General features: G+C 41.0%; 1 protein-coding gene across 3 annotated transcripts in view; it reads right to left on the bottom strand.

Annotated features, from left to right (window-relative positions):
• The window catches only part of skic3 (SKI3 subunit of superkiller complex), a 102,437-nt gene that overhangs the window by 59,246 nt on the left and 24,601 nt on the right, over positions 1 to 18,590 (bottom strand). For all 3 annotated transcript variants that reach the window (XM_080189107.1, XM_080189106.1, XM_080189108.1), the window contains 7 exons: positions 17,664 to 17,772; positions 15,123 to 15,263; positions 10,871 to 10,972; positions 5,837 to 5,973; positions 4,870 to 4,953; positions 4,421 to 4,524; positions 511 to 637 (listed from right to left, as the gene is read on the bottom strand). In XM_080189107.1, the coding sequence (XP_080045233.1) occupies positions 511 to 637; positions 4,421 to 4,524; positions 4,870 to 4,953; positions 5,837 to 5,973; positions 10,871 to 10,972; positions 15,123 to 15,263; positions 17,664 to 17,772 (804 nt within the window). The remainder of the gene's footprint in view (positions 1 to 510; positions 638 to 4,420; positions 4,525 to 4,869; positions 4,954 to 5,836; positions 5,974 to 10,870; positions 10,973 to 15,122; positions 15,264 to 17,663; positions 17,773 to 18,590) is intronic.

Below are 18,590 nucleotides of genomic sequence, written 5' to 3'. Positions count from 1 at the left end.
GGAAAAGTCACTTACTGAATTACTTCAAATTAAATAATAAGAATGAGGAACAGATTCAAATGAGCAAAAAGCAAATTTAGGACAGATACCAGGATGTTCTTGGTACAAAATTAAAAAAATCAACAGATAGGACAGATTTCTGGGTAAAGTTATGGACAACAAAAACCATGAACTACATAATGAGCAAGAAAATGCCAAAATGGAGAGGTACCCCAGAATGTTTTCTTGGTTCATACAGATTCTAAACATTAACTGTTTCTCTCGCCACTGATAACCAGCTGAACTTTCCAGCATTTTCTGTTTTTCTTCCATGTAATCATTCTTATCAGTATTCATCTAGACACAATAGCAGTCAGAGAAAGATCATTCAAGTGATTAAGCACATTCTTACTAGGTCAGGTACCCTGAAAATTTCCTTCTGGGTTACTTTACATATCACTTCATAGTGTGGAATGATCTGATATTCACTTGCAGAATTTTGTACATAAGAAAGATTATAGTTTCACAAACCTTTAACAAATTTGTAGCAGTTTTAGTTTTGTCTTTTCTCATCGCCTCCCCCATGAACCAATATGTTAGTCCAAGATAGTAGTAATATTCTCCACAGTCTGTTTTTATTTTCAGAGCTTTATGGAAACTGTAAGGACATATGTCAAAATGTTAATTGGTTCTAAGTTTCTTGAAAATTAGGTCCATATAAAAAGTTAGGACTTCAAAATTCCTTCCAACATGGAATATTTTGAAACTGTGGGTAATTTTGTCATGCAGTTGATTTTAATTTTCTTTGTTACCAGGTAAGACAACAGTGAAACAGAAAACCAAGGATTTGAGGTGATACCATGACAGTAATTCAGCTTTACATTTTGCCAAAATAATGAAAAATACAAATTTTAGAGTCTTCATCTGAACCTCATGATGGCCTTTTCAATCCAAGACCAAGCCTCAAAGCTTTCAGTAAGATCCAGTTAGGGACCAATAACATTTGAAAATAGGCAAAACTTGAGATTCAAGACACTTAAGAAAATAAAGCCACAAAATTCCATGTGTTTTGAACAAAATTAGATTTTAACTACACCAGGTCAGAAAGATGAAACAATTCACAGTATGTCTTACACTCCAACATTCAGGGTTAATACAAGGTACGTGTGAATGAACAGGCAGACATCACAGTTTACAAATGTGACCACAATGTGATCCTATAGATTTCCCAACAAACAAACAGATGTCAGTGAGTACTGAGTCAACCAACCTCATTGAGACGGTCACCCTCACAAGGGACAGAAACTTTTCACTTTTGAAGATCAAGCTCTAAATTTCCTCAAAACTTCTCTAACTCAGAATGCTTCGATAATTGCACATCTCCAAAGGTTTCATTACAAGATAGATCGAACATAAAAGGATGTAATACTTCAGTTATACAGGACACTTGTGAGATCACATCTTGAATACTATGTGCAGTTTTGGTCTCCTTATTTAAGTAAGGATGCAAATGCGTTGGAGGCCAGTCAGAGGTGGCTTACGAGATCAATACCTGGAATATCTTGTGAGAAAAGGTTAGACAGATTGGGCTTGTTTCCACTAGAACTTAGAAGAGTGAAGGATGGCTTTATTGAAGTGTATAATCCTGAATGGTCTTGATAAGGTGGATATGGGAAGGACGTTTCCTCTTGTGGAGTCCAGAACTAGGGGGGCACTGTTTAAAAATTAGGGGTTGCCCTTTTAGTATAGAGATGAGGAGAAAACTTTTCTGAGGGTTGTATTACTTTGGTACTTTGCCTCAGAAGGTGATAGGAGTGAGGACCATTGAATATTTTTAAGGTGAAGGTAGATGGGTTCATAAGGTTGTTAGAGGTAGACAGGAAAGTAGAGTTCAAAACAGATTAGTTATCTTACTGAATGGCAGAGCAAGCACAAGGGACTGAATGGCCTACTTTTTCTGCCATTTTGTATGCTTCACTTTGTCTGAGACGCTTTCCCTGGATTTCCAAGTCTGCAATTCAGAAGCTGGCGAATGGGCCAGGAACTGGCAAATGGAATTTAATGTTGGCAAATGTGAGATTGTCCACTTTGGTAGGAAGGACTATTACTTACGTGGCGAAAAACTGCAGCATGCGACGGTGCAGAGGGACCTCGGGGTCCTTGTGCATGAGTCGCAAAAACCCAGCTTGCAGGTGCAGCAGGTGGTCAGGAAGGCAAATGGGATGCTGGCCTTCATAGCGAGGGGGATTGAATATAAAAGTAGGGAGGTCTTGCTGCAGCTGTACAGGGCACTGGTGAGGCCGCAGCTGGAGTACTGTGTGCAGTTTTGGTCGCTGCACTTACGCAAGGATATTTTGGCCTTGGAGGGAGTGCAGAGGAAGTTTACTAGGCTGATACCAAAGTTGAGGGGGCTGAACTATGAGGAGAGGCTGAATAAACTAAGCTTGTACTCGTTAGAGTTTAGAAGAATGAGGGGAGATCTCATTGAGACATATAAGATGTTGAATGGGATGGATAGGATAGAGGTGGAGAGGCTCTTCCCGCTCAGAAAGGACAGTAGGACTAGAGGGCACAGCCTCAGGATAAAGGGGGGGGCGGTTTAGAACGGAGTTGAGGAGGAACTTCTTCACTCAAAGGGTGGTGAATCTCTGGAATTCTCTGCCCGTTGAAGTGGTGGACGCTGCCTCGCTCAATATTTTTAAGACGCAGGTTGATAGGTTTTTGATAGGCAAGGGGATTAAAGGTTATGGGGAGAGGGCGGGAATGTGGAACTGAGCCACAACAGATCAGCCATGATCTTATTGAATGGCGGGGCAGGCTCGAGGGGCTAGATGGCCTACTCCTGCTCCTATTTCTTATGTTCTTATGTAAGCTATGTACTGGCACAATTTTAATTCTTTAATAGTCAGCTAGCTTCAGTGGACTGGCAATGCCTCTGCATCTCGATTTCACCAAGCTCCAATCTCTACACAAAGCTGTAAATGATTTTAAGAGTTAGTCCTTTCCAGTACAGAACCAATGACCATCTGCTACCTTCTCAGCTCCTTGAGATTTCTCCTGAGTTCTATCTGTACAGAAAAATCAAACTGTTCCTGGGACTTCTCCTGAGATCCAACTACACAAAGCCAAGTAACATCAATGCCTTTCATCCATTACATGGCTCTCCCAACAAACAGATAAATTGAAATTCTAGAACCTTAATTCTTCCAATCTGCATGATGACAGATCCTTTCAAGTTTTACTGAACCTCTCTGCCAATAATCTCCAGCTATGTCAGCCCACCTGCTGGTTTTATAATCTTACCTTTCTAGCTGTTAACCTCTTAAGTTGACGTGGCCCCAATATTTCAAGCGTACTACTGTACAAGCTGCTTTATTTGTTGTTATCCCATTTCTTTCAGTTAATTTTAATTTTCTCAGAATTAAAGATTACTTCCAAAATATTACTGAATAAACTAGCTATTCATAATAGTTACTGTCTTTAGAGACAATATACAAATGGATATTATATATGGGAAATGTGGTCATAATATTCAACTTCAATATTTATCAAAAACTCCTTTTTCAGTTATCTTTATGGCATTAATGTTAAACGTATCTGCAGGTGGTAGTGTGACACAGGATCTTTGATATTTAAAGTTTCTGCTATCAGTAACCACTAGTTGCAGTAACTATCTTGTGACTGACAATTTCTATCTTACGTCGAATGCGAGCGTTCTGTTGGCTTTAATCTCTTGTAGTGCCACGTATAGCAAGACAAGATGCTGATCCTCAAGGGATATCACTAATTTTGTAAACAACTGATGCCATATTGACCACTTTGAGCCAATTTTCTTCTAAGTAACCTGTTCATCCACAGATTCCATGCTTACTCATGATCTGTATCCCTGTTCTTATGAATAATGTAGTTGGCATCTTGCTCCCTCATCCAAGTGAGCCTTTTTATACTTCCCCAACCTCCAATTATAAGGATTCAGATTTGAGAAGTCAAAACTGCAGAGGTGCTCTTTTGCAAACTTAATTTCCCAACTCTGTTGTATTTACATTTGCGCTTCAAGGCAATTATTGCATTTGCTCCAGATATTATTTAGGTTGCACTTTTTGTTTGAATGGTACAGGTCATCTCCAAACTGTACTTTGAAAACAAGTATAAATTTCCTATTTAACAGTACTTGAATCCCTTATATTTCAGTTAATACAGTTCAGTGGTACCCTTTCACAAAAGTACGCCATTAGCAATACAAACTTCAGAAATATTTATTATTTTCACTGTTTCTGGTTTGCAGAGCTAGTTAATTCTCAAAGTTGAAATACAAAATAAATCACAGCCTAGAGCCTCACTTTCTTTTTAAAATCAAACTAAGAATATTGAATTAAGAAAAAATACCTTTGCTTTTATTTGGAAGCACAAGGCATGCTCAGGATTAAATTACATCTCTTACCTTTGTTCTGCCAGCTCATAATCTTTTTGGGTATAACTAATAAGGCCTTGGAGTTCCCAAGTCTCAGCCAGGTCAGGACAAGAAGTTATAAGATCTGTTGCAATCTATCAGAATGGAGGGAAAAAAAATATTTTATTTTCCAGTAAAGATTCAATATTCTAATAATATCTGTATAAAACAAGTAGGTTATTGTTGACAAGAAGATCAGCAAAAATACTAAGATTTAAGTTTTTTATACATCATTTTATTATAATTTCAGTGCAGAAGTTATTTTTTCATGTTAATGAGGAATTAAATGCAAGTATTAAAAACAGCAAGTTATAGTTAAACAGCAAGTGACAGCTGCATTTAAAAAGTGGCAGTTACATATGCAAAATGACAATAATTGGAACATGAACTTAAGGTACATGCGTATATTTCTAATTACACAATTTAAAGCACAAATCAACCTGAGATGCTTGTTCCATCAGACCCCTGTTCAAATAAGCTTGGCCTTTCATGGCAAGTAGTGCTGGTTCATTGGAGTCAGAAAGCTGAAAAGTAGCAACATCCACAGTATTACACAAAGATTAGTTGATTACTTTCTAAACCGTCCACAACATCAATTCCTCCTTCAGACAAAGTAAATCCTGCTCAGCTACAGTAGAAATATAATTTAGTTATTTCTGAATTTATACAAAATAGCAAACCCTGCCTAACAACCAGTCAACCCAGGCAGTAAGGGGGTGGGGGAAGCAAATATATCTTCACTTGAGGATTTGTCTCTATAGAAACTTGGCTAGAACTTCATACAGAAACTCAGACGTCCAACTTTCATTCGTCTCCAAAGAAACACAAGAGATAACCCATCTAAATAAAAGGCCTGATTCAAACATTATTTTGCTACTTGTTATTAGGTTAATAGGCAAAATGCAATATTCATCTCTAGAATTCATCCTTTCATTTATCTTGTGTTTAGTGTTTTCATTGTGTTTACATTTCAGGGTACTGCGTAACATTTATCTCAACTCTGATTTAAACTAACCAGAAAACCTATCTCATGTCTATTATTGAAAGTCACAGTAATAAGATGTATTTAGAGGGAGTGTTTTAAAACCATCTTATTGCAGACAGTGAAGTGAGAAGGGGAAAAATTATTCCCCCATCTCTCTCCCACCTGTCACACAGTATATTAAAATCAAAACATTAAGACAGAGTTTCTGAAAAGCAAAAAATTTCAATGGTGCAAATCCCGTTTCAACAAAAAAAAGTAGAAATCTAGTTCTGCAGTAAGAGATCCACTAGGGGTAAAATGATGTCCACTTTTGCACTGGAAATTGTCTCCAAAACCTCTAGATGCAACTTACAGTAATGTTAATAGAGAAAAAAATCAAGGCTTCGCATTAGAAACAATGCAGGAATAATGCTGAGTCATACCTGTTCCAAGATACCTGAGGCTTTTTGTGCATTATTTGGGTCACCAGATCTGACCATTGCTTCGATCTGTAAATGGAGTAACTTGTGTTTTTGCTGACTGTTACCATCATAGACATTGCTTTCCAACAACTCCAGACCTAAGGACATGAATCACAAACAAACTGAAAATTCAAGGGAATTTCAACTCCTATAATTTTGTTTCACCAAATACACGTATTTGTAAATTTGCAGCTTGATGATTTTCAAAAACAAACAAGGAGTATTATGATTCTGTGCAGATATAGAAGTATCATGGTGCACCAATATGCTGAATTACAAAATTTTAGGACATGGCTTGCTACTCAGTATCATCATCTCCATATTGTAGAATCTGGGTGCTTAATTTAGGATTGGAACAATTGAGAGTGAGGGTGGGAAATGTTAATCCCATGCAGCTTCCAGAGGCAAATGCAATGGTTTTGGTGTTGTTAGTCACCTGCTGTCTTTTTGATTAAGGTTAAAGCATGAAATAAATCATCTAAATAATACAAATAAGCAAAATATGAACATTGTGAGGGTACACAGTGTTATTTTAATTTTAAACTGAACAGTTCCAAAAAAAACCTATATCTTTAAATACATCTAAAATTGAAACACTTTAAATTGCAAGTTTTGGATACTGTTGGGGGTATAGCCTCTCAGGGGAAAATGCCAACAGCAATTGGGCCTGCAGCACCAAAATTGGTTCTGCTGCAGAGCAGGGTCAGGCTAAGTCCAAGCAAGTGATAGTAGTAGGGGGAGATTCAATAGTCAGGGGCACAGACAGGTGTTTCTATGGCTGCAATCGAGACTTTAGGCTGACGTGTTGCCTCCCTGGGTGAGCAGATACAGAGCATCCTGAAATGGGAGGGTACAGATGTCATTGGCACTAATGTAGAAAGGAGAGGGAAGAAGTCCTGCGAAAATAATTCAGGGAGTTAAACAGGAAGCTAAAAGCAGGACCTCTAGGATCATAATCTCAGGATTACTCCCCGTGCCACATGTGAATGAGGCTTGGAACAGGGAGATAGCTGGTGGAGGAGGGAGGACTTGAGATATGGATCACTGGGATGTCTTCTGGGGAAGGTGGGACCTGTACAAGACAGACAAGTTGCATCTGAACTGGATGGGCAGCAATATCTTAGGTGGAAAGATTGCTAGTACTGTTTGGGAGGATTTAAACTAGTATGGCAGGGGGTTGGAAACTGGAACAGCATGCTGTAAGTGTATGGACTGGGGAAAAAAGTGAGACTGAAATAAACATAGTACAGAGCAACAGCAGGCAGAGGGAAACTGTGAGGCCAAGTGGAACTGGAGGTCTGTAGTGTGTTTGCTTCAATTCAAGTATAACAGATGAACTGAGAGCCTGGATTACTATATGGAATTATGATGGTATTGCAATTACGGAGACATGGTTAAAGGAGGGACAGGACTAGCAGCTTAACATTCTGGGATATCATTGTTTTAGATGGGACAGAAGGGGTGGGGGAGTTGGATTGCTGATTCAGGAGAACTTCACAGCTGTATTGAGGGAGAAGTCTTGTAGTGAGGCGTTGAGAGAGGCTCAGGAATAGGAAAGGTGAAATCTCAATGGGGACTGTAGTATAGATCTCCCAACAGCCCACAGGAGACACAGGAGCAGTTGGAACATAGAACAGTACAGCACAGTACAGGCCCTCGATGTTGTGCCAAGCTATGTCCAAACCCAACATCAAGCTATTCCACTCCCCATCATTCTGGGGTGTTCCATGTGCCTATCCAATAACCGCTTGAGATTCATTTTGGTAGGACAAACTTGAATGTGGATTACAGGGTCGACGACAGGGTTCTGAGGAATGTATAGAGGAAGAGAGGTTTTGGGGTTCCCATCCACAGATCTCTGAAGGTTGCCACTCAAGTGGCTAGAGCTGTGAAGGAGGTTTATAGTGCGTTAGCATTTACTAACAGGAGGTTTGAGTTTAAGAGTCATGGGGTTATGCTGCAACTATACAGGACCTCGGTGAGATCAGTTCTGTAGTCAGATACTGAAAAGTTATGAAAAAAGCAGGGTAATTTTGGTAGGGGACTTTAACCCGTCCCCCATATTGGCTGGGACTCCACTACAACCAGGGATTCAGATGTGTCCAGGAGGGCTTACTGATATACAGTATGTTGACAATCCAATGAGGGAGGGGGCCATAGTAGATTTGATACTGGGGAGTGAGCCAGGCCAGGTGATCAGTGTTACAGTGGGGAAGGCATTTTAGGTTTAGCGACCATAAGATTTATGGTTGTCATGGATAAGGACAAGAACGGCTCTCGGGTGAGGATGCTTAATTGGGCAGGGGCCAATTACATCCAAATTAGACAGGAATTGGAGAATGTGGATTTGGAGTGGCTATTTGAGGGCAAATACATGTCCGCGATGTGGGCAGCTTTTAAAGGCTTTGATTGAAGTGCAGGACAGGAACGCAAAAAGTCAAATAGATATGGCAAGATTTGGGAACCATGGATGGATGACAAGGAAAATTGTGAGCATAGTCAAAAGGAAAAAGAAAGTGTAGAATGGGCCTACGCATTAAGAAGGGACTTCAATGAATAATTAGGAGGGCTAAAAGAGGCCATGAAATGCCTTTACCTAACAGGGTCAAGAAGAATTCTAAGGATTTTCATGCATATATTAGGATCAAGAGGCTAGCAACAGAGAGAGTAGGTCCACTCAAGGACATTGGAGGGAAGTTATACATGGAGCCACAGGAAGTGAGTGAGATCCTTAATGAGTACTTTGTATTGGTATTCACCAAGGAGAAGGACATGACAGATGTTGAGGTCAGGGATAGGTGTGAGAACGCTCTAGAGAATGTCAATATATTGAAGGAGGAAATATTGAGTATCCTAAATTGCATTAAGGTAAGGTAAACAAGTCCCTGGGACCGGACAGAATTTATCCCAGATTACTGCAGAAGGCAAGGAAAGAAATAGCTGGGGCCTTAACAGATATCTCCATGTCCTCTTTGACCACAGGCAAAGTTCCAGAGGACTGGAGAATAGCCAAAGGAGCCTTTAAAAGCTGCCCACATTGCAGACATGTATTTGCCCTCAAACAGCCACTCCAAATCCACATTCTCCAATTCCTGTCTAATTTGGATATAATTGGCCCCTGCCCAATTAAGCATCCTCACCCGAGAGCCATTCTTGTCCTTATCCATAACGACCATAAATCTTATGGAATTATGGTCGCTAAACCTAAAATGCCTTCCCCACTGTAGCACTGATAACCTGGCCTGTTCCCTTGTTTAAGAAAGGAAGCATGGATAATCCAGGAAATTATAAGCCACTGAGCCTGATGTCAATGGTGAGGAAACTTTTGGAGAAGATACTGAGGAACAGGATATATGAACATTTGGAAGAAAATGGACTAGTTACTGACAGGCAGCATGGTTTTGTACAGGGAAGGTCATGTCTCACCAACTTGATTACATTTTTTGAAGAGGTGACAAAGGCAATTGATATGGGAAGGACTGTGGATGTAGTTTACATGGATTTCAGTAAAGCATTTGACAAAGTCCCACATGGCAAACTGGTACAAAAACTAAAATTACATGGGATTCGGGGTGGGCTGGCAAGATGGATACAGAACCGGCTTGGTTATCGGTGACAGTGAGTAGCAGTGGAAGGGTGTTTTTCAGATCTGTAGTTAGTGGTGTTCCGCAGGGATCAGTGCTGGGACCTCTGTTGTTTGTAGTATATATAAATGATCTGGAAGAAAATGTGGGGAGTCTGATTATTAAGTTTGTAGATGACAAAAAGATTGGTGGAGTTGCTAATAGTGCCAGGGATTATCAAAGAAATATAGATATAGATGGATTGGAGACTTGGGCACAGAAATGGCAGATGGTGTTTAATCCTGACAAATGCGAAGTGACACATTTTGGAGGATCAAATTTAGGTGTGAATTATACTATAAATGGCAGAACCCTTATGAACATTAACATAGAGAGATCTGGGTCCACAGCTCCCTAAAAGTGGCAACACAGATGGCCAAGGTGATTAAGAAAGCATATGCTTGCCTTTATCAGCCGGGGCATTGAGTACAAGAGATGGGAAATCATGTCGCAGCTATATAAAACCTTGGTTAGGCTGCATTTGAGGTCTTGTGTGCAGTTCTGGTCACTACAAGAGCCAACACTGAACATTTTTGTTCCATAAAACAATAACATGAACTAGCTGTTGCTTTGAAATCCTTGCTAGACTCAGGGTTTGACTTGGCCCACTTAATACATTATATATATAGCATTTCTGGTGAAGATAGAACCATTCTGCCAATTTGAGGGCCCATTCTGATACATGTTTCTCAAGAACGGGCCAATTACTAGTCCCTATTCTCATGACGCATTTGATCTTGGGCATCTTCTTCAGGCTGGGTCCTTTCTTCTATTCTCTAACATGCTTTCTCCATAACTGCTGCAGCAATGGAATTCAGTAATGTGATGAGTTTGCAAATGTTATGACTTAGTTTAAAATCAGCTTCATATTTCGTTTGTTTTGTTGGAAGACCCATTTTCCTTCATCATTCAACTTTCGCAGTCTGCTCTGTATGGGCATGTCTTAAACCCAAGCATGAATTCACAATATATATCATCTGTTTGGTCCTTTGTGTTCACTTATAAAAGGTACTAGTAAGTGAAACAAACATTTATAAGATGAAAAATTGAGTCTGATTACTAATGTAAGCATGGCACATTGTGGCTCCACTTGTAAGCATATGCAAAACATGATTTTCGGGGCTGGATAAATGGGATCATTAAAATGCCTTGATCTCCATTACTAAAAAAGGTACAAATACTTCTTAAATAATGAGGGAAAATGAGACAGAATACAGCCAATGAAACATCTGGAAAGAAAAATGAGCAGTGCAAACAAATAAACAATTACAGGAAATGAAAAATGTTTATTTTTATCAAGGAACATTGTTACAGGAGATCAACTAGTACATGATCATTTTTTTAAAAATCGAAACAAAAGAACATGTCCTACCCTGACTGCAGGAGCTAATTGTTTCTTCGTACTTGTGCATCAGGAGTTGGATCTTTGCCAGATAAAACCATGCTGCAATTGCTGACTGTGTCTTCTTTAATCCTGAAATGCAGGCTCGCTTAAAAGGCAGAACAGGTAGGCAAAACAACTTCTAGTCATACAGCACTTTAAAGTAATGAAATGCTCAAGGTGCTAACACAATACCAATGCACGCAAGGAGATACTGGGTCAGGTGACCAAAAACACGGTCAAAGAGGTAAGCTCATAGGAGTGTCGTAAAGCAGGAAAGCAAGGTAAGGACATGGAGAGGTTTAGGCAGGGCTTCCAGTGCTTAGTATCGAGGCAAGGTGCAGCAACTAAAAGTGGAGCATGGCAGCATAGTGGTTAGCACTGCTGCCTCACAGCGCCAGGGACTCAGGTTCAATTTTGGCGTTGGGTCACTGTGTGGAGTTTGCAAGGGTTTCTTCCAGATGTTCCATCTTCTTCAGGCTGGGTCTCTTCTTCCATTCTCTACCATGCTAGGTTAGGTGAACAGGTCACTGTAAAATTGCCCTTTAGTGTCCAAAGATTGTAGGTTAGGTGGGTTAGTCATGGTAAGTGAGCAGGTTTTAATTGGGGGGGGGGGGGGGAGTGGTGGTGGTGATGGTGGTGACGGTGGTGGAGGAAGGGAGTGGGGACGATAAGATACTCTTTCAGAGATCAGTTTAGACTTGATGGGCCGTGTAGCTTTCTGTTCTGTAGGGATCCCATGATTTTTTTTTTAAACGAGCAGGGCTATTTCTCCCTGTCTACTCTGTCCAGCCCTTCATGATTTTGAAAATCCCTATCATAGCCCTTCTTAGCTTTCTTTCCAAGCAGAATATTCTCAACCTCTCCAATCTATCCCTCATAACAGAAATTATTTGTAAGGTCCACTTAAAAAGGACAAAGCGAAAAATGAAAATATTTGGGAGTTAAAACAAATCATCTGAGCAGAATATGGGTAACTTCATGTTATTATTTGTCAATGTGCACGTAATCTGAGAGTTCCTGACGTGGGTATCTGGGACTGGGTTGCCCAGGTACGTACACGTCTCTTGCTTTATTCCATGATTAAAACCAAGGACGTTTGACAAAGTGGAATGAGAAGATGCAGTTTACTCAGAGGGATTGTGGGGCTGGGGGAAGTTTCAGAGATAGGAAAGGTCAAGGCCATGGAGAGATTTGAAACAAGGATGAGGATTTTAAAATCAAGGCACTGCTTAACTGGGAGTCCATGCAAGTCAACAAGCACTGGGATATATATGTGTTCACTTATAAAGTACAAGTGAAACAAACATTTGTAAGATGAAAAACTGAGTCCGAGTCTGACCAGGACTTGGTGTAAGTTAGAGTTCTGGATGATCTCAAGTTTGGACAAGGTAGAATGTGGGAGCCCAGGCAGGAGTGCATTGAAATAATCAAGTCTGGAGGAATTAAAGTACAAATAGGAGGGAAAATAATTAAGAGTTTTAATAAGCACATTCATCTGTTATGTAGGGAGTATATACAGGTCCTAGAATGAGAAGTTCATAGGAATAATCATACATAGCAATATACTCAAATATGGTTATATAGCCTCTTTTTTTTGAAATCAAATTGCCGAAAGATCCAACTATAGACTGCCAATTAACCCAATCATTAATTCAGCTGGTGCATGCAAAGAAAAAACAAATCTGATCAACAAGTACAGAATGGACTTGACATTAGGGAGTGGGTGTGAAGGAATGCCCTATTCAAGGTTTTGCAGCTGTCTGCCTAATAGAGGATATATCCTTGCTATGTTATAGGATTCTGAATAATTCACAAGGCAAGATACATAAGAACATAAGAAATAGGAGCAGGAGTAGGCCATCCAGCCCTTCGAGCCTGCCCCGCCATTCAATAAGATCATGGCTGATCTGTCGCTGCTCAGTTCCACATTCCCGCCCTCTCCCCATAACCCTTAATCCCCTCTCCTATCAAAAACCCATCAACCCGCGTCTTAAAAATATTTAGCGAGGCAGCCTCCACCACTTCAACGGGCAGAGAATTCCAGAGATTCACCACCCTTTGAGTGAAGAAGTTCCTCCTCAACTCCGTTCTAAACCACCCCCCTTTTATCTTGAGGCTGTGCCCCCTAGTCTTATTGTCTTTTTTGAGCAGGAAGAGTCTTTCCACCTCTATCCTATCCATCCCATTCATCATCTTATACGTCTCAATGAGATCTCCTCTCATTCTTCTAAACTCTAACGAGTACAAGCCCAGTTTATTCAGCCTCTCCTCATAGCTCAACCCCCTCAACTCCGGTATCAGCCTAGTAAACCTCCTCTGCACTCCCTCCAAGGCCAAAATATCTTTGCGCAGGTGCGGCGCCCAAAAATGCACACAGTACTCCAGTTGCGGCCTCACCAATGCCCTATACAGCTGCAGCAAGACCTCCCTACTTTTATATTCAATCCCCCTCGCTATGAAGGCCAGCATCCCATTCGCCTTCCTGACCACTGTTGCACCTGCAAGCTGGGTTTTTGCGACTCATGCACAAGGACCCCGAGGTCCCTCTGCACCGTCGCCTGCTGCAGTTTTTCGCCCCGTAAGTAATAGTCCTTCCTACCATTCTTCCTACCAAAGTGGACCACCTCGCACTTGCCAACATTAAATTCCATTTGCCATTTCCTGGCCCATTCGCCCAGCCTATCTAGATCCTTCTGCAGACTCTCCACACCCTCCGCACAATTTGCCGTTCCCCCAATCTTGGTGTCATCAGCAAATTTCGACACTCTACACTCAGTTCCCTCCTCCAGCTACCATTCCATTATATTCCAATTTGTAAACTAACAGAACCAAAATTGCAAAATGTTTCAAATTTGACTTGCTATCAATGAAAATCCGATCACATAATGCCCAAATTGTACATGTGCAATTGAAATTGGTTGAAGCTTGTAAATTGATTTCAATTTGTTATAAATAAATCTGGTGACTTTCTATACTTTATTTGGAGTGTTGGTTAGTTGGAAATTAACTAACTCAATGTTGGATAATAAAATATATTTCTACTTGTATGCTTTACAAGTCATCCAGGAGGAACTCAGATTACTAGTGTCGGGTCCCAAATATTGATGCTATGAACTAAGTCTTCCGATTGCACTACTACAAACAGAGCAATTTGAACCAGACTATCAAAAGTAGGTGTGTAACATTGTTGCCATAGGAGATTCAGAAACACCTTAAAGCAAGAGACTTGTACACAGCAAACTTGTGTAACCCAGTCCCAGATACTCACATCAGGAACTCTCAGATTACATGCACCATTGACAAATAACATGAAGTTACCCTTATTTTACTCAGATGATTTGTTTTAATTCCCAAATATTTTTGTTTTTCACTTTGTCCTTTTTAAATGGACCTTCCAAATAATTTCAGTTATGGGGAACAGATTGGAGAGGTTGAGAATATTCTGCTTGGAGAGGAAACTAAGAAGGGATTTGATAGGGATTTTCAAAATCATGAAGGGCTGGACACAGCAAACAAGGAGAAATAGTCCTGATTGTAAAAAGATTAAGAACAAGAGGGCACAGATATAAAGTGATTTGCAAAAGAAAAAGCTAATGGGATGCGAGAAAAAAAAACCTTTTCACATCAGGTATGGAATGCACTGCCTGTAAGTGTGGCGGAAGCAGATTCTATTGAGGCATTCAGGAGGCCATTAGATGATTACTTGAATAGAAACAATGTGCAGTAGTAGAGGGAAAGGGCAGGGGAAGGTCCTCAGGTCATAATGCTCATTTGCAAAGCTAGTGCAGACATGATTAACTAAATCACTTTCTTCTGTGTTATAACAATTCTGTGATTCAATTTAGTGTCTGCGAACATGCTTTCGTATGTAATGTAACATTTGAAGACAATTTTATGCTCAGAGCCAGTAACCATTAGTAACTGGTCCAACACATATCAGGAAAGATGCTTATAACTGGTACGATCTCATCAATTCCAAATCTGGACTCATGTAAATCCAGGACCCAGTAAAATGTAGTCACCTAAAAGTCATAATCAACAGGCCCACTGTAAACACAAAACTCAACATTTAAAATATTTTGCTAGATTAAACAATTATTTTAAAAAGAAAAAGAGCACTGTTACATTTTCAGAAATCACCAAACCAGAAACATTATCTATAGTATATTACACTTATCTGATAGATTTCTTACCCCACAAACTTAATTTCCCCAAACAATTCACCCTAAAAGAAAACTACCTTCGGTTAGGTTCTTCGCTGCTTCATCGTATTTCTTTTCTTGCATAGCTTTTATCCCAGCTCCAATAAGCCCTATTCCATTCGTTGGTTCCATTTTGTTAAGTCTTGAATAACACTGAAAAGCTTCTTCACTACAGCAGTCTGCTTAAAATAAGGGAATAGCGTAACAAAATCCTTCAGTAATGTAGATTAAACACTGCTGCAAACTGAATAAAAAGGTTAGTTTTCTGGTAGTGTCATGTCCAATCTTCAAACAAAGGTATCCTCATTATGTGGCATGGACAAGTTGGGCCGAAGGGCCTGTTTCCATGCTGTAAAAACCTCTGGCTCTATGCCGTAAAAATTTGTCACCAATACTGCTGATGGCAAACTCCTAAAGTATATGAAGAACACTATGATTGAAGAACAACCATTATTGCAATGTAGCATGTTTAGAAATAGTACCAATTACAAAAGCATCATTGCACGTGCTACTAGATCAATCAGACACATTAATGATCACACTTGAAATGTTCAAAGTTAAAACTTGCTGATCTATCAGTTTTAAGGACAATGTAAATTGGAATATTTTCTTGTAATCTGTGGTATGTTCCCTGCAATGAGACAAATCCTGTAAAACAGTGCGTTTCAATAAGTTTCGTTCTTATTCTTCCCACAGCATTTTATCTTTTGAAAATTGAAAATGTCATCTCCACCATGACGATATAATTTCTATCTTCAGGAGGATGGAAAGTGCTGGATTTGGGACATCGACGTGGTAGGTGCCTGGAAGGTAGTGGGAGCAGATATGATAATGAGTTTTAAAGGGTGTCTTAACAAATATGAATAGACTAGGAATAGAGGGATATAGTCCCTGGAAAGGTGGGAGTTTTAGTTCAGTTTGGGCAGCATGATTGGTGCAGGCTTGGAGGACCAATGGGCCTGTTCCTGTACTGTAATTTTCTTTGCTCTTTATTGTGCACCTTCCCATACTTTGCGCTTAGTTGCAATGGCACACGTGCACAAACTAGAACTGCCCAAGGGAAAGCACTCTTTCCCTCTACCTCAATAATGTTCCTTTACAGCAAACACCAGACATTGGGGCGATCCAGGATGTGCGAAAACAGGGAAGTTCAAATCTGTTATCATATTCACTTAGACCAAAAAAACTCCTCAAAAATGGTTTCTCGCCTGAAGGGGGAGCAGGCAGGGCTTAAATTGCCCAAACACTAGCAGAAAGCAGCAGAGGGCACAATTGCGCACGGGCAGGTCTCCAGCAGAAGTCTGTCACTCAGCCTCTGCTGCTGTCAGCCAGCCACGATACCCAAGCACAGCACCCCATAGCTACCACAGGAGGGTGGAAGCCACGGCTTATCGCAACTCTCCCCCCTTCCCCACTTGTCTGGGTCAACCTACTCTCCCCCCCCACTACTCTGATCGCCATTCCTGACTCCTACCCGATCGCCAGAGGGGCATCCCATCCGTGGCCAGGCCCAATCACCCCCACCAATCTCTCATGCAGAGGACCACTCCTCTCCACCCCCACTGATCCCAAATGCATTGTTGCAGATGGCCACCCCCCACCCGCCAACCAGAGATGACCTCTCCACCCCCCTGCCATCTGGCCCCACCACTACAGTAGGCCCTATCAGGGTGCCAAGCTGGCACTGTCCAAGGGCAGTCCTCCACCCCAACCCTCCCATCCCCGCAGTGAGCCACAATTGCCTCCAGTCCTACCAGTGAGGCCATCATGACTGGTCCCCATTGCTGGGGACTAGCAATGATTCTTGCCAAAAAGAATCTCTCCTACAGAGGCCAGGGAGGCAAGTGAGCCCAGACAATTACGTCCTGGGCTCATTTAATCAATACTAAATAGATTCAAATAATTTATTCAGCCTTGCGCCAGAAATAGGGGCGGCACGGTAGCAGAGTGGTTACCACTGCTACTTCACAGCTCCAGGGACCTGGGTTCGATTCCCGGCTCGGATCACTGTCTGTGTGGAGTTTGCACATTCTCCTCGTGTCTGCGTGGGTTTCCTCCAGGTGCTCCGGTTTCCTCCCAAAGATGTGCGGGTCAGGTTGATTGGCCATGCTAAAAAAGATTGCCCCCCTAGTGTCCAGGGATGTGTAGGTTAGAGGGATTAGTGGGTAAATGTGTAGGGATATGGGGATAGGGCCTGGGTGGGATTGTGGTTGGTGCAGACTCGATGGACCGAAGGGCCTCTTTCTGCACCGTAGGGTTTCTATGTTCTAAATGGGTGCAAGGTTGACCTTGTGGATTATCTGGTGCCAGTAAGATCGCGACACGAGAGAAATCGGGCACGAACCCGATTTCTTAGCTCTCTTGCGATCTTACCGGCTCGCTCTGCCCCTCAGCCAATTGGACACAACGGTAAGATTATCCTCATTGTCCCAAAGTATTAGTTATGAAATCCCTCGCTTCTCACAATATTGACTGTGCAGGACTGACAATGTGTATCAAATAATGGTCAATTTTATGAGTCGCTGAGATCTCAACCAGCAGGTATCAACCATATAAACAGAAACCAGAAAAATAATTACCTGTCTGGATAAAATGCATGCTGAGCACTTCTAGTGAAGATGAAGAATTAGGATACTGGTCTAGTAAAGCCTCACAAGCTAATTTTAGTTTGTCTTCTTCATGCGGTAGCTGAAACAAACGTTTTTAAAGAAGTTATAGGGTTCTATTTTCAAAAGACACAAAGTTTTGATTTTATACAATCTTGACAGAAGTAAAATGAGGCATTTTCCAAATATTGCACTGGAGTTGGTGAAGTTGAAAATTTGTAAATTAATTATTGCTGAACGGATATGCTGTCATAGCTTTTCATTTAGCACTCATCCAGTCAGATGCAAGGCTGCCAAACTTCAAAGGGAGCAAGTATAACGGAATAAGAAAAGGGGGTATTGAGAAACAGGTAAAGCTAGGCATTTCCAGTTGGGCTGCAATGCAGTGGCAACATCAGTGTTTTTCACTAAGAGTAAGAAGTCTCACACCAGGTTGACGTGCAACAATTTATTTGGAATCACAAGCTTTCGGAAGCGAGATGAAGGAGCAGCGCTCCGAAAGCTTGCGATTCCAAATAAATCTGTTGAACTTTAGCCTGGTGTTGTGAGACTTCTTACTGTGCCCACCCCAGTCCAACACCAGCATCTCAACACTATGGCTTCCACTAATGGAATGCTGCCATCAAGTAAAAAAAAATGCCTACCACACAAATGAGTAACGTGGTATTTGAATTTCACTGCCATTGCAATGCCAGGTACATAGGCTTTACATCACAATAATGGGCAGATTGTATCAGACAGCACATCCCTTCAACTGTTCGCAACAGGTCAAGAACTGATCATACTCAACCAACCACTGCTTGGGAAACTCAGAACGTAGTATTTGCAATTGGGCAGCACTTGCCTAACAATCCTCGTTGTGCCAAGAATTACACTAACAATTTACAATCATCAATTTGG

This window comes from Carcharhinus amblyrhynchos, chromosome 5 (genome assembly GCF_965287045.1).
Source record: "Carcharhinus amblyrhynchos chromosome 5, sCarAmb.v2.hapA, whole genome shotgun sequence".
Lineage (NCBI taxonomy): Eukaryota > Metazoa > Chordata > Chondrichthyes > Carcharhiniformes > Carcharhinidae > Carcharhinus > Carcharhinus amblyrhynchos.
This window is presented reverse-complemented; position numbering and strand designations above follow the sequence as displayed.